Source organism: Setaria viridis, chromosome 2, assembly GCF_005286985.2.
Source record: "Setaria viridis chromosome 2, Setaria_viridis_v4.0, whole genome shotgun sequence".
Taxonomy (NCBI): Eukaryota; Viridiplantae; Streptophyta; class Magnoliopsida; order Poales; family Poaceae; genus Setaria; species Setaria viridis.
This window is the reverse complement of record NC_048264.2, coordinates 8,594,848-8,611,519: the sequence shown is the minus strand read 5'-3', so window position 1 is coordinate 8,611,519 and position 16,672 is coordinate 8,594,848. Positions and strand designations below refer to the sequence as shown.

At 44.2% G+C, this 16,672-nt stretch overlaps 1 protein-coding gene across 1 annotated transcript; it reads right to left on the bottom strand.

Moving 5' to 3' along the window:
* Positions 1-5,983: 5,983 nt before the first annotated feature.
* Positions 5,984-8,489, bottom strand: LOC117845160 (guanosine deaminase). Its single transcript, XM_034726095.2, has 5 exons — positions 8,329-8,489; positions 7,072-7,131; positions 6,683-6,873; positions 6,460-6,564; positions 5,984-6,367 (listed from the first exon to the last, which is right to left on the bottom strand). The coding sequence occupies exons 1-5, from the start codon at positions 8,342-8,344 to the stop codon at positions 6,179-6,181; spliced, it is 561 nt and encodes a 186-aa protein (XP_034581986.1). The 5' UTR covers positions 8,345-8,489; the 3' UTR covers positions 5,984-6,178.
* Positions 8,490-16,672: the final 8,183 nt, after the last annotated feature.

The window sequence follows — 16,672 nt, the reverse complement described above, 5'->3', positions numbered from 1 at the left end:
GCTTACATATAAGAGATCTGATTCCCTAGAGATAAAAGGGTATTCAAATGCAGACTTTGCGAGAGACAAAGATGATAGAAAAACCACGTCTGGTTACGTGTTCACTCTCGCAGGAGGAGCTATTTCGTGGAGAAGCTCCAAACAGAAAGTAACTACGTCATCCATGATGCATGCAGAGTTTATTGCATGTCATGAGGCCACGGGGCAGGTGATGTGGTTAAAGAAATTTATACCCGGATTGAGAGTGGTCGATTGTATTCGTAGACCATTAAAGATGTACCGCGACAATGAGCCAGCAGTATTCTATGCTCACAACAACAAATCAAGCAATGCTTCCAAAACCATTGAGATAAAGTTTTATGTTGTGAAAGACAAAATCCAGGATCGCACTATAAGTCTCGAGCATATAAGAACAAAGGATATACTTGCGGATCCGCTTACGAAAGGCTTACCACCCAATGTGTTCAGAGAACACTTAGCCGGCATGAGTTTAAGGGAAAGCCCATGATTCCTGGATTATAAAGGGCCAAAAAGAAACAGAATTGTTTCAAAATAGAAAGGTGTGTTGTAGCTGTTTATTCTATCGGCGATTAAGCTGTGACAATGAGGCATGCTCTACAGATTAATCTATGATGAAACGAATAAAAGCAAAAAGTGTAAAGTTAAAAGTAAATGATGAGATCAAGGGGGAGAATGTTAGATTGATCTCCTCCCCAATGGGCCCAAAGGCCCCAGGCCCATTGGGACCCTGATCCGCGTCCTGATCGGGGCACCCACCCTAACATTGGGTGGTGGGCCCCTGTCGCGCTGCGCTATATAAACAAGGTGGGGACCACGGCTCGGTTCACGAGGTTCGCCGCTACCGGCCGTCCCACCGACACACCTACCGATCTAGGTCTTGCGCAGTAGCGACGGGAAGCACCACCGCCGCCACGCCGGCGACTCAACACGGCACTGCGCGTCGCTGCCTTGCGCAGACTCCCTCACGCGAACACGAGATGGCCAACAGCTCTGCTGCTACCACCCCTAGGGGTGAAGGTACTCCTACCTCTCTCTCTCGCTCTCGGTTGACACCAGAAATCTCAAGTTCAGGGACATGCTGGAAACTTTGGACTACTTCGTGCAGCTTCAGGAGGAGGATCCTGACTTCTATTACAAGGTTAAACTGGATAAAGATAATAGGGTTCAGAACCTGTTTTGGGTTGACAGTGATGCAAGGAGGGCTTACATCGAATCATACCATGATTGTGTTTCCTTTGATGCAACTTACATGACAAATATGTATGGTATGCCTTTTACTCCATTCATTGGGATCAATGGTCATGGGCAGACATTCCAGTTGGGTTGTGCCTTCATCAGGGATGAAAAGAAACCTAGCTACGTATGGCTGTTTGAAACATTCCTGGAGGCAATGAAAGGCAAGGCCCCTCTGAACATTATCACAGATCAAGATGGAGCTATGAGAAGTGCGATTGCTCAAGCAATGCCCAATACAAATCACCGTAATTGCCGTTGGCACATAATGGACAATTTTTCAGGTACAATAGGTCCGGTCCTTGAGAAGGATGAGAAATTGGAAGATGATTTCAAGGAGTGTGTCAACCACACGGTGACTCCTGCTGAATTTGAAGCGGAATGGGCAGCTATGATAAGCAAATATGGCTTGCATGAGAATGAGCATTTTCAGCGCCTCTATGCGATCAGAAGCAGCTTTGTGCCAGCATACTTTATGCATTGCTTCTGCCCGTTCTTGCAATCAACCCAACGCAGTGAGGGGTTCAATGCGGTGTTGAAAAAGTATGTTAACCCTAACATGTCGATTCTGAATTTCGTTAGGCAATACCAAAAGATCCAGAAGAAGTGCCTGGTTGCTCAAGATGGGCAGGACTTTAGGACTGATGACAGGGAAAGAAGAAGATGGTCAAAATACCCTATTGAGAGACATGCACGTGCTGGCTACACCAAAAACCTATTCTACAGGTTTTCCAAGGAGTTTGAAAAAACTGCAGAGTACGATGTGAACCCTGAAGGTTCGTTGCATTATTTGCTGGTGCCTAACAACTTTCGTGTGTACGGATATGGCAAGAGATCATACTTAGGGACAGCAATTGAGGAGGAGGAGAATTTCTACTACGAATGCAGCAAGTTTGACAGGGATGGGATGCTATGTTGCCATGTTATGAAGGTATTGACAATATTAGGTGTGAAGCAAATTCCTGATCGCTACATACTGAAAAGGTGGACACAAAAAGCAGTTGAAAACACTGAGAAATCATTTGGAGGGGCGAGTGCGCAGCCTGATTTTATTGCCCGTGGTATGCCGTTGACCAGCAAGAAAACGTTGTGGTTCACCAACCTGTCTACAGCGTTTGCGGAGTTGGCAGCTGAGGATTGTGTTTCAAAAGAAAGGTATACTCTTATGCAGAATCACATAGCTGCGATGCGCTCTGAAGTTGATGAAATTAAGAGAAGAAAGAAGAACAGCAGGCAACACAGAACCAACATTGCAGCATCTGTCCCTGCTGTTGTCTCAGCTACTGATGGTGCTGCAGGGTCTTCTGCAATGTTATTGTCTACTACCAGTGCACCTACCACAGGTAACAAAATGATTTAGAATAAAAGGCAGCCCTCTAAATTCCCCTCCTTTTGTAACTTTGAACAAAATCCGAAACTTTGTTTCAGGTAACATGGCAGTACCTGTAGGGAACCCGCCGAGATCCAAGGTAAAGGGGCGCAAGAAGGAGAGAAGGCTAAAAAAAGGAATGAATGCAGAACCTAAGAGGAAGAACAAGTGCAGGCTTTGCAGGTCAACAGACCACAACGCTGCAAGGTGCCCAAAGAAAGCAGAGGGAGAGCCGGAGAGGGGCTTGACTTAGTGGTTGAGGCTGTTCAATAGATTTTGTCGCTGTGATGTGAGTGAAGAACAAAGAGGAGAGGGGTTCCAGGATGTTGCTGTTAAGTTTAGCATTTTTATTTTTCGAAAAAACATGAAGATAAAAAGGTCTTTAGGAACAATGTCAGCATATATTTGCTATTTTAAAATTGGTTATTTAAATTTTCTGGAGCTTGTTAACATGCTTTCAGTGAGCATACTGCTATATGCATATAGTAGATTAAAAAGCTTATATGATCAAGCTTGTTAACATGCTTACAAAATACATGTATTTCTGTAACTTTCAGTTAGTTGCTTTTTGCAGACAGCTAATTTGATGGTTTGCTAATGTTATTTATGCAATAAAAGAGGTTGTTTAAGTTGCTTACATGTGGGTGTGGGGCGTACCTATGCCAAGCTTAATTTCCTCTTCCAGTCAGTGTCGTTCTCAGAGTGAGTGAACCATTTATATGTTAGCAACTTCCGGATGTTAGGCATATCTTTCTCCTGAAAGTTATATATTGTACGCCCATCCCAGTGCTCGGCATGCATAAGCATATGAAAACCGCAATCATGGCTGCAACAAAAACATATAGTAACAAGAGCTGACATTAATACCTTCTCTAACTAAATAACTCAAATTCAGTGTTGCACTAATAACTCAAATTGGTCACACAGCCTGTTAGCAATATTGTAGCTGTACCAATTAAATCCTAAAAACTGGAAGTCGCCTATTTCATTGTATCCAGCAAAATGACAGACCCAAACAGGAAAATTTCTATTCTGCTACACAAGCCGTTTATCATATAAAGAGCAGCATCTCCGGAAAAGCATTATCACCAGAAATCAAAAGACATATCAAAGGCTAATTGATGTAAATATGCAACTCCACAGAAAAAGAAAACAAAAAATGAATTAGTGACATTATTTCGTATATTATTTAACTGCCTAATGAAGTACATGATTTTTCGTAATCTAGAACAATATTATTGCCTAGTAAAGTATATTGTTTTGCCTAATTCAGTAGCATATTATTGCCTAATAATTGCATTGTTTTGCCTATTTAACAATTATGATATGAACATCAAGGATCTATTGTGTGAGAGAGAACTGCTACTAGACCTAAAATAAAATGGCCCTGGTGCACTATTACAAATGGATCTATGCTTGAAACTATTTCAACTTTGCCACTATAGAATCTGAAGCCTGCACCTGTAGCTACTGAACATGCAGTTATGCTACAGCTACATCATCTCATCCTAATCTACAGGATGCGTCTATGCCTGGTATAATTATTATTGGCTAATGAAAACCATACTTTTGCCTAATAAAGTACTGTTTTGCATATCCAGTACTTTATCTTAATAAAGTACTGTTATGCTGCTTCCTCAATTTCTTTGTGGATCATTTAACTACATAAGTGGCTTTGAAATTCACTCAATCCTATAATGCACTATTTTTATATATACTCTAAACCTCATGTAGCTTCTGATACATTGAATTTCAGAACCTGATAGGCGCATAAGCACCTGCATTTTCCTACAGTGGACTACTGGCGATCAAATTATTCTGTTAAATTGGAACATGAAACACAACTACTGGTGACCAAAAACCGATTGCAAGAAACTCAGGCCTGAACAAGAAAATCTCCAGAATTCTGCTACACAAATACTGCTATTACTGTTATCACAAAAAAAGCAGATCTCCAATATCAAAACATTCTATTAACTTCCTCCATGGTTTCTGTCAGTCAAAAAAATAGGTACTGATCAAAAGCATGATGTGTCGTAGATTCTGAAAAACTTGCTGTTTGTATGGGGACACCAATATGACAATGTTGAAGTTTTCTATGGTAATCTTAACCTAAACATGATCACTAATCATAATTAATGCGGAATATTTAGATTAGACTAACCAGGGCCTTGAACCTCCATGATTTGCCTCTGAAGTTGATGTAGATGCTGATGTAGAAGTAGCAGTGAAGATTTGATCACCAGATTAAGAACTACTTAATCTGATGATCCGTGGCCTGAACGTGGGTACGATCTGTTCTTGTGGAAGAACAGATCCGGTTTGGGTGGCTAATCACGTCGTTAACTCGTTAATCGCGATTAGGAGTCCCTCTAATATTTATGGGTAGGGTCATACCTTCTCCAAGAAGTTAGGGTTGCAGCCGACTATAGCAACAAACCGAGATATTTTAGATGGTCATTATCCCATGATTTATCTCTAATTAATCTCGGATTAAATTTAATTAATACTTTGTGATTAATCAGAGATCATATTCCAACAGTCAGGACTAGTCTGAACATCTGTTCCAAGTTCTATTAAGCTGCAGTTCGTCCAGGTCCAACTCGGAAGAACACTAGGACAGAGCTCAAGTCTTGACCTCTATCGATCCCAAAAGAACCTCCTAATTCCCCAACGGATCGGATCAAGAACATAGTTTTACTCTCCCGGACCCGGGGTCGAGCTCACAAGCGCAAATTGGTAATCGAAAGCTAAACTACGACAGATCCTGTCCCCATTTGTTCATCACCATATGAATGGAAGAGAGCGAGAGAAAACGTACATGACGTACCCTGGGGAGCCTCCATGGATGGCACTGGCAGCAGCAGAGAGATCGAAAAGCTCAAGTTCCCAGCGACACTTCGGTGGGGGAGAAGGAGACGAGGGGGCAGGGCGCTCGGCGCTGTGAAGACCTCCTGATGGAGACAAGTTTGGGATCGCTGTCTCGTGCAGTGGCACTTCGTGGTGCAGTAGCAAGCATACGCCTCCCTATTCTGTATAAAAAACTATACATGCACAAAGTATATTGATACAAAAATAGTTGAGTAAGAAAGTGGTTGTGTGTGAACCTTAACAATGATAAAGATCACACGAAACACACACTTTTGTCTTGAAACATATCTTGGTATATACATGCTCCTATGTCTAAAGAACTTTCTGAAGTCCGGGTTCAGTCACAACTTTCCGCTGAACAAAAGTTCATCAATGAGGCCAAAGTGGTATATTTCATTCTCAAATATGCAATGGCACCATGACAACTCTATGCTAGTTCAAGCTCAAATTCAGAACCTGCTAAGGAAGTATGTAAGGCACCATGAGAAGGACAGAAACTGAATTCCATTAACTGCACATTAAGCGGCAGCAATGAACTGCCTTGTAAGTTTACAAGAAATTGGGGTATCCTCGGAACGTAAAACATTTGGACGGATAGTATTCCGAAGCAATGGAAATTTGAGCATTGTATTATTCCTTCTGAGTGAGCATTGTACAAATCTGAAATCTGTCTTCTGTTAGGCATCAGTACATCTGGAACTTCTCCTTAGTCTTCTCAAAGACCTCCTCAGCGATCAGCGCTCCGTTGCCGTCAGCCTTCTTGATCTCCAAGTTCGCCTTCTGGTAGAACCCAGTGCCTCTCAGAGCATCTGCAATGAAGTCATCGAATCCAATGGCAATGGCAGCCTCCGCCTTGGCGCCATAAACCAACCTCTGCGTTGCAGAACGAATGGGAATGTTAGACCACAGTATAAGCTATTTGCCTATGTCCGCCACGCTAAGAAATCAAAATAGCTAGTATGAACCTTGATCCGGGAGAGATGAACTGCACCAAAGCACATTGGGCATGGCTCACAGGATGCATAAATTTCGCAGTCAGACAGCTCAATTTTTCCTAGCTTTTTACAAGCCTGAAATATGAACATAAATGATTATGTGAAGCAGATATCAAAGAATGGAATGAGCTACTAGAGATCACAAGAAAGATGTGGTGGAGGGTAACTTCTGAGAGTGGCCTGAAGCATTTACCTCTCTTATTGCAGTTACTTCAGCATGTGCAGTTGGATCAGTGTGCTTCAGAACCATGTTGTGGCAGCTAACTACTACTTCATCGTTACAGACGACAACTGCACCGAACGGACCTCCATCACCACATTCGACTCCCCGGTAGGCTTCTTCCACTGCTTTTGTCAAGAATTTGTGGTCCCTGTCTTGTATGGCTGCAGAAGTTGTGAGAACACATGTTTACGATTTTTGTTGCAGTCCTTACATGTTGCAAATTAACAAAACACTGAACGTTGTGACCATTTAGATTATAGCTCAAATATAACATAAGAGCTTAATCTTCTGTCAGTAAGCTGTGCACCTACATGAGACCTAGAAGTAAAAGATGTTAAATCACTGTTGTATGGTCTCACCTTGCTGATGACCAGCAAATGCAGAAGCAACCGAGATGGTTCCATCCTTTGACTGAACAACTAGAGTAAAAAAAAAACGGAAAGAACATTTAGATCATGATTAATCATAAGCAGTATGGACCTTTCAGCTAACAATAATAATAGAACTGATTCCACAAAGAAAAAAAAACTGAGCATAGATCCTTCGTTGTCCTAAAAATTTTCTTTCCTAGCTAACCTCAAAGAAATCAGGTAGGCAGGCTGGCAAGAAAAGGGGTTACAGTCTATAACTTGCCACTTGTAAATCCAATAACTCTTCTGTCAGATTCCAGAATGCCGTAACTGCCTGTGAGTTCAGTAAAGAATCCTACATATGGAGGGAAGCATCAAGTTTTTTTCAGGTACTATTTTTTTTCCCACTTGATACATATATATGTACTTGGCATTTGCATTGGTGGCAGTACGTCTTTGAAAGGAGCAGGCATGACAGACAAGATTGACAGCATGGTTCCAACTGCTAAGGCCTGTCTACATATTCTAGTTTAGAGAAAGAAAACAATTTCCCAAGATGTCATGCATTGCATCCTCTGCTGGTGTATTTTCCAACGGAGCAATAGGCAGACTGATGGAGGTTCCAAAGGCACACGCAGAGGAAGCCACGGAGCAAAAGCATAGGAATATGCCTGACACATGGATCTGCATCTCGAAGGTACAGAAGAACACAACATCGATGGCGGGCACATGCGCGTGTATCCACCAACCATTTAACAGTAAGCTTATACGGTAAATGATGCGCGCTCTGACGGAAAACTGGGGGGAACTACCTAATCGGGACCCCTTTCTCCTGAGAAAAGCATAATTAACTGGGACCCAAAGAACAGAGGTGCATGCTCCAGGAAGTATGGAGCATCGGCTTGAGCCTACTAGCGGCAACGCATCCTGCATTTTCATGAGTGATGTAATATGATGATTCATCAGGATATAACGGCTGAAGTACTGAAATTGTACTCTAATCGGCATTAAACCAGGACTGGTGGCAATTTACGTCCCGTAACTGGACCTGGATACACCTGATTCGGAAAGATCAGATGCCAAGGCCCTCATTGCATGGGACCAGAATTTGCTGCTCGAAATGAAACAGAATCAAGAACGGAACCTGAATTCGACCTAGGCAGGGCGGGGGCGGAATCGGAAATCACATCCACGGCCACGCAGCGCCTGAATTACGGTAGCATACCATCAAGATCGGGGAGGGAACGAGATGAGAGCGAGACGTACCCTGCGCCTCCTCCATGGCGGTGGGGAGACGGAGAGAGGGGGCTCCGGCAACTTTTGAGCGAGAGAGAAAGGGGATGACGACGCCAAGATTCGCTGGTCGACTTGTCGCGATGGCGTCTCGTCTCCTCTGGCTCGCTGGCCCGCCCGCCGCTCGTCTAAATAAGGAGGCGGGTGAGGCCGAGAGGGACGGAGCGCACGGCTAGCCGACGGCGACTCCGCTTCGTTCCACTCAGAGCCACTGCCAAGTGGGACTGGTGCGCCACCTGTCCGCTGCTGATTGGGAGGCCGGTCGGGAGCCGGGTCGGATGCGGCGGGTCACCGACGGGGCCGCGGCGCGTGAACCCCACGTGGGCCTGGTTCACCGTGGGCGGTGGGCCTCACTGCCGTGGTCGGCGGCTGCCTGATCCATCTACGGAGTCCAGAGCACCACGGGATCCGTGGACGTGGTGCACGGAAAAGAGGGTCGGCCATGTGCTCTGCGAGGGGGTGGCTTGCTTGCTCTTGCACGTTTTGCAGCCGGAGGAAGAAAATACGTTTCGGATTGGGCTGTAGAATACCCGCCGCCCCGGGGACGAACTCTTTGTTTGGCGTATGGGCCTTCTCCAATCACACATTTCACATGTCTTCATGTTCTCCGGTCCTCCTTTCCCATCCCACCTCATTCATGGCAGTAGCATGTTCATCTCCAATCTATAAATTTAGAAATCATCTGAAATGGTTTGATTAAAACCGCTTCAACGATAAAGTTGAAGTCGATGAAGATAAAAGATCCAGTTTCAACCGACTCCTAGTTTACTTTTATCTTGATTTGTCAAATGGTTTCATGCTACGGTGTTTTGGTTCGGCAAAGCGGGCAACGATAGAGCTGGTAAAGGTCCTTATAGATGAGCCCTCAGCGGTTCCTTTTTTCGCTATGAATTTGTCCACGCTCGCTCAATCGATCAGTTGCCCTTTCCTTATCAATTTACACACGTGTATATGTACTCGGAATTCGAAATGTTTATACATTGGACATTTGAATTTTTCTTAGAAAACATTTTTTGTACGTCGATCCAAAAATAACTTAAATTTCACCCTATTGATCCAAGCTACTATCCAGCGTTGGTGATAAGGGATCTACCGTGACGAGTGTAACCTAACAGTCCTCCGAGCACAGCCTTCCCATTACGTGGACCTCCTATCCTCTCTTTGCTCAAAGGGATAATAAGATAAGAACCATGCGCTGGCTCATGTTGACACGCACGTCATCCGTCACGAGATGATGATCCAGATCTCGAAGCATCTTCTTCGCTCGGTAGGTGATGCATGCACCAGGAATCTGCGATCCATACCATCCAGCTCATCATCAGTTCATCCGCCTTGCTATTTATCCAATGTAGGAGAAGTCATCACGAGAACAATATTCGATGATGATTTTTGAGGCTTCATGTCCATCGAGGTCCCAAAAAGTCCCGATATCGTGTTGGAAAATATAATGATAAAGTATGTGCGCCATCGCGTGTAATTCGTATTCAAATGAAAATATAAAAAAACTTGTTGAAAGTGATACGTAGGGCCTTATTCCAGAATTGGTCCTGTTTTGAACCTCTTGCGAATTCAGACCTGATGTTCTTCTATTGAGAGCGTAGGGGATACCCATCTTCAGTGAAGCGCTCCAGCCTCAAATGAAAGCTAGCATTCGGAAAGCAAATTAAAGATCATTTCTCAGCATTAACAAAACCGAATTTCCGCAATCCAGACTTCATGTTTGCGGATCAGTTTGATTGGTCAAACGTGGAAACCCGCAGCCTGTCTATTGGTCAGATTAAAAAATTGAACGGAGCTTGACTGGACCTGTAGGCAATAAATTGTACGACGAGACTGAAACATACAGGTCTGAAAAAAAAAATGGCAAGGCCTAGGTAATAAACTGTATGACCAAACTGAAACAGGTCTGAACAAAAAATAGACTGCGTTGGCAAGACCTATACTATATACCTACCGATAACATCACATGCAAATCTAAATTTCATGTATGATTATTTCGCGCCAAAGTCCTTGCTAACTTGTAGTCAAGTACGTCAAGCCTTGTAGCTAGAGAGATCAGATGACTGATACTACTTTTTATATATTCCTTTCATTTCAAATTGTAGTTTGTTTTTAGCTTTTGTTTAAGTTCATAACTTTTTCTAGGTAACTGGAAACGGAGGTGGTATATTGGGAACTTTTTCTAGGTAATTGGAGACGGAGGTGGTATATTGGGATAGGAGATCGCGGTTTGGTGGGCTAATTGGGCCAGTGGAAGCAAAACCCCATCTCCCTGGCTCCTCCTCTGAAAGAACGTCACTTGTGCCCTATGTGTGAAACGTGATGGTGAATGGGTCATTTCTTGCCAACAAACGTGGGCTCCGGGGTCATGCCTGTTGTGTCTTCTTTCGGCGTTTTGGGCCCTTTTTGTTTGATGTGTATTTTGCTGCTGATTCGGCCCAGTGGCATCTTATATGCATGTGCGGATATCTCTTGGGGGGGGGGGGGGGGGGGGGGGGGGGTATTGCATGCATTTTACGTATACATATTAATTCATAAGCCAATCTAGAAATACAGCCTTTTGGCTCATCAAAAGCTACCTTTTTTTAAAAAGCATCTTTTGAAAAGCAAAAGCTAAAACAAACGAGCTAGCGGAGACAAGATGGCACTTGTGACGACAAGAGCTCAAACGAGATCGGGAGGGGGACAGTGCCTGTTACTCGTTGTTTATTGCTGGGGCATCATGATTAATATGGAAGTAAGAAAGCACGGAGAGGATTTGTTGTGCTACTGAGAATGATCCAACAACCGTTATCGTGAGGTATCGGGTTGCAGTGGAAGCACCATCCAAGAACGTCCAAGCGCTCTAGCAGCTAGTTAGGTACGTCATTTTTCCTCACAACATTATATGCAATAATACTCCTGCCTGATTCATTTCAAAAAATGTATATGCAAGAATTCAAAAAACACCATTTGCAAGAAGATATATTGTCTCAAATTCAAAACTTATTATCCGGATGTTTATTTTATTCATATGCTCATGCCATTAGCCGATGCATACATGTTTTATTTCGATCTATTGAGCACATGTATGCAGGTCGCCAGGCCCAGGCAGCTAGCAAGCCTTAAGACAGAAGCAGCGGCCACGAAAGCCTACACACTTGCCACGAGTGAAACCTTCGGTCTGACAAACGCTTGCGCAGTTTGTGTCATGCACACATGGGCCCTTGTACCGGTGGCTCTGCGACTGGCACTGCCTCGCCACTGCCACACGCACTGGACCCTGCATCTCTGCATACACAAATAAATCCAGTTAACAACATGCGTGGGAGCTATCTCGAATGACTACATGGATACAAGGATTCAAGCATGCTATGTGCAGAATTATTCCAAAACCCGAAGTCCTAAAATCTTTTAGGCTCAATGATACATGTGTGTACTAATCAACCAATAGACGTACCATTGGAACCGAGGAGGAGGACCATAACGACGAGCAAGGCGAAAAACTTTGGGGAAAGATCCATTCTAGTTTGTGGAGGGATGGAGGGTAATAATTGTGAATGAAGAGAGAGGTGAAACTAGAACGGGTAAACTCCTTTTATAGCCGCAGGCAACTATGCTTCTGGGTTGCTTACAGAGGAAGGAAGACTCACGTTTATAACTGTTGTACTGTAGCCTGTGTGGCAGCCTGCACAGTTGTACTCTGATGTTGTTACTGTCTTACTGAATGCATGTTCATCATCTGCTTTTTCGTGACAAGAGTGGTGAGTCATGCCAGATGCCTTTTGTCTTTATTTCCTTAGGCGTGTGAGATTTGCTTGCTAGAATTGTTTTCTTCACCACCAAGTTATGCCATGCTAATGCATCCAGCATCTTACATGGAAGGATGCACATTAACGGTTCTTGCAGTTTCTGCTTTATGCTGGACCTTTACCATGTACGCAAGAAGAAATTTGGATGCATGCTCTAGCAAAATAAAAGTTTCATATAAAAATGAAGCTTTTGAAGAAAAAAGAAATCTCTAGCAAAATAATTGTTTTGCATTCTCATGTTTATGAACTATTTTTTAATCAATGGCCGACTCATCGGATATGATACCATTGTGCCACTATCCATCCCTCTCTCGGTTTTGAGGCGAGTCGTACCAGATGTCTTTTGTCTTTATTTTCTGAGGTGTATGAGATTTGCTTGCTTGAATTGTTTGTTGTTGCACCAAGTTATGCCATGCTAATGCATCCAGCATCTTACATGGAAGTATGTACAGTACGGTTCTTGGAGCTTTTGTTTTACACCGGACCTTCTTTACCATGTATCCCGAGCAGAAATTTGGATCCATGCTCGAGAAAAAAAATATTGTAGAAAAATGAAGCTTTTGAAAACAGAAAATCTAGGACAAAATAATTGTTTTGCATTCTCATGTTTACAACATATTTTTTAGTCTCATGGAAACTTATGGGATATGATACCATTGTGCCACCGACCAGCCCTACTCGGTGCCCTCCTTCCCGTTGCCATCGTGCCTGGACTCCCCCTCTCCCTTCCTTTTCCCTTCTCCCTCTATAACCATTTTACTGCTCCTAGGACTTCAATCCTAGATATTAAAGCTCTGAATTCCCAATCCCATTTTCTACCCTCATCCTTTAGCTTCATTACTCTTGGAGGCATGCACTGACTAGGCCGCCACAAGATTTGTGGAGATGGTGGTTGACAAAGGCTTGGCTCTTGGGGTGTATTTGGTTGTCAGCCATAAATTGCAACACATAAGATTAGGCTTGCCACAACTAGTTTGGTAAGTGTTTGATTGAGAAATAAAACTAGGCTTGACGCAGCCACGAAATCATCTCGCCACAAGTTTGTCCACCAAAAGTGTGATGAGTGTTTTTACGATTCCACAGCACCCTGGCGCACCAAAAGTTCCCACCTACCACGCAACCATCGCCTCATTTACCGTAGAAATCAATCTCCATCTCTCCCACATCTGCTTCATAGCTGCTCTATCGCGAGCTCTTACCCCACAAACTATACTTCTACAGCCTACTGAATCATGTACTGCAGATGATTCTCGACCATCTACTCGTCAGTCACCACCACATTTTGCAAAAGAATATGAAGAATCATGCCCTAAGCAACTGCAACTGCAGAAGTGGATGAGGAACGGTAGCTTGTTGTCTTGGCTATAAATAGGGTTGCTTCTGCCTTCGGAGAGCTCATGGCTTGGGTTATAGCGATAGTTGGTTTGAGGCTTTTGCTCTTCGCCAGGGGTAGCTTCCACTAGATCTCATGATGCCAGGAGGATTCTCGTAATGAGTGCCCAGATGGTCCTTCCTTCCATAGTTTCTTCGGCTAAGTCCGGAGACCATGATGCTAGAAGAATTCTCGTAAGGAGAGAGCACCGTGCGTCCCGATCTTTATCTAGGTCATTGCTGGGGGAGGGCTGAAGTATAGCTTCCTTGAGCGCAGCAATTGAGCGCAGCTTTCTTGATGCGCTCTCTTTTCTGCTTCCACCTCGACGCTTCTTGCTCCGAGGTGTAGAGTTGTCCTGGGGCTATTCACACACGCTTTGCGTGATATTGTAAAAGCCTGGGACTTCTATTATAACTGCTGATAAGCAGAAGCTTGTAGTGGTTGTTGAGCATACTGTTGTATTTTTGTTTCCCCGACTTCTTTGAGCGGTGGCATTGATGTACCCTATGAATCCTAAAACTGCAAAATTCGTTAATACAAAATGTCCTCAAGACAAAAATTGTCATAAATAAGTAGTGGAACGAGTAGTTTATGTACTCTCAGATGACTTGGTGGCTCTTACGCCTCTAGTCCGCTTTACGAACTGCCAGGTGAGTTGAATAACTCATGTGGACTTGTAATTACAAGTCGCACTGGGGCGTTGTGGCCCGGAAAGCTCAATGGCTTATAAGATTCTGCTGAACCGCTTTGGCAAGCCGCGATTGAGGCGAGGACGAGTAGTCGGATGTCAACAAAAAATACTGCATTAATATGCTGAAAAACTTACAATGTTGGCCAGTGGCCTATTTAGAGTGCCCCGTAGTCTTCTGACTAGGGGTAAAAATGACAGAGATGCTCGATGTTCCACAAGTTCTCGATGTCTTCGCCGGAGAGGTGTTGTAGCCTGTACGATCCTAGGCCTGTGACCTTGGATACAATGTACGACCCTTCCCATAGTGAATTAAGCTTGTGCAGCCCCTTGGTGTCTTGAATACGCTTGAGGACCATATCGCCTATGCTGAAAGAACATTCTTTGACATTTTGATCATGATAGCTGTGGAGCCCTTCAAGGTATCTTGCAAACTGGACAAGTGCTGCATAGTGTGATTCTTCAAGGCTGTCTATATCCGGAGCCTTGTTTCCTCTGCTGCCCCTCCGTCGTATTGCTCGACTGCTGGGGATTTCCACGTAATGTCAGCAGGGAGGATAACTTCTAATCCGTAGACTAGGAAGTAGGGTGATTGCCCCGTGGGCTTGCACGGTTGAGTACGTAGCCCCCAGAGGATGTTGGGTAGCTCTTTGAGCCACTTGCCTCCTTTGGTGTTGCCAATGTCGTGCAATCTTTTCTTTAGTGCTTCCAAAAGCGTCCCGTTGGCGCGCTCGACTTGGCCATTGACCCTCAGATGAGCCACGGAGACGTAATGGACGTCGATGCCACTATTTTCACAGTACTCCTAGAACTCATGGTTGTTGAAATTGGAACCTAGGTCTGTGATGATCTGGTTGGGGAATCCATAGCGGTGGACGATCTTGTTGAGGAAGTTGAGTATTTTATCTGCCTTGGGGCAGGTTACTATCTTCACCTCTATCCACTTAGTGAACTTGTCGATGGCTACCAGTACTCGATTGAATCCTTCGGGTGCCATTGGAAGTGGACCAATCATGTCGAGCCCCCAGCATGCAAAGGGCCATGTTGGAGGTATGGTAATAAGCTTGTAGGCGGGGACATGCTGCTGTTTGGTGAAGAACTGACAACCCTGGCATCGATGGACTAGTTCTTCACCATCTTCTAGGGCGGTTGGCCAGTAGAACGCTGCTTTGAAAGATTTGCCCACGATCGTGCGCGAGGATGCGTGGTTGCCGCAGATTCCTTTGTGTATCTCCTCCAATATGTCCTTACCATCTTCTCGTGTGATGCATTTCATGAGTACTCCTGATGATACGCCTTGTCTGTAGAGCTTGTCTCCGACTAAAATATAGTTCTTTCTTTGTCATTGGACCTACTCTGCCTGCGTTTTATCCAAGGGTAGTCTTTTCTCTTTTATGTAGTCAATGAATGGAATTCTCCAATCCACGTGTTTCATCATTAACTCCCGATCTGGTGCCTCAGGACCACGATCAGTGATTGTAGCAGGTGTTGGGTTTGCTATGGATAGCTTGCGGAGTTCATGGATGAAGACTCCTACTGGGACTTGAGCATGAGTTGAACCCATCTTGGACAGGATATTCGCGGTGACGTTGTTGTCGCAGACTACGTGATGAAACGCCAGGCCCGAAAATTTGTTTTCGAGCTTGCGTACTTCTCTACAGTACGCATCCATATTCTCCTTGTTACGATCCCACTCGTCATTAACTTGGTTGATGACTATTAGTGAGTCGCCGTAGACTAGCAACCTTTTGATTCCTAGTGATACCGCTAGGCGGAGCCGATGCAGTAACGCTTTGTACTTTGCTTCATTATTGGATGCCTCCTAGAAGATCTGAAGAACATATTTGAGTTGCTCGCCTTTGGGTGATATCAAGAGTACTCTTGCGCCGGCGCCTTCAAGCTTGAGTGACCCGTTGAAATACATCACCCAATGCTCTAGGTGCTCTGCCAGCGTTGGTAGTTGATTTTCCCACCACTCTGCCATGAAGTTGATTAGAGCTTGGGATTTGATCGCGGTTCTTGGCTTGAATTCTAGGGATAACGCCCCAAGTTCTACTGCCCATTTTGAGATCCTGCCTGTAGCGTCTCGATTGTGAAGAATCTCACTTAGGGGAGAAGTCTATGATAACGGAGATCTTGTGTTCCTGGAAGTAGTGCCGCAGCTTCTGCAAGGTAAGTAGTATGGCATACAGTAATTTTTGGACCGGTGGGTACCGGGTCTTGGAATCTGAGAGTACTTCACTGACGAAATAAACTAGCCTCTATACTTTGTATACATGGCTTTGTTTGGATCTCTCAACTACTATTTCCAAGCTTACGACATGAGTAGTTGCAGTGATGTATAGAACAAGTCTTCATTAGGAGTGGGTGACGTGAGAATCAGTGGCTTTGACAAGAAATCCTTCAATTGTAGCAGGACTTTGTCTGCTTCCTCGGTCCACTAAAACTTGTCTTGCCGCTTGAGTA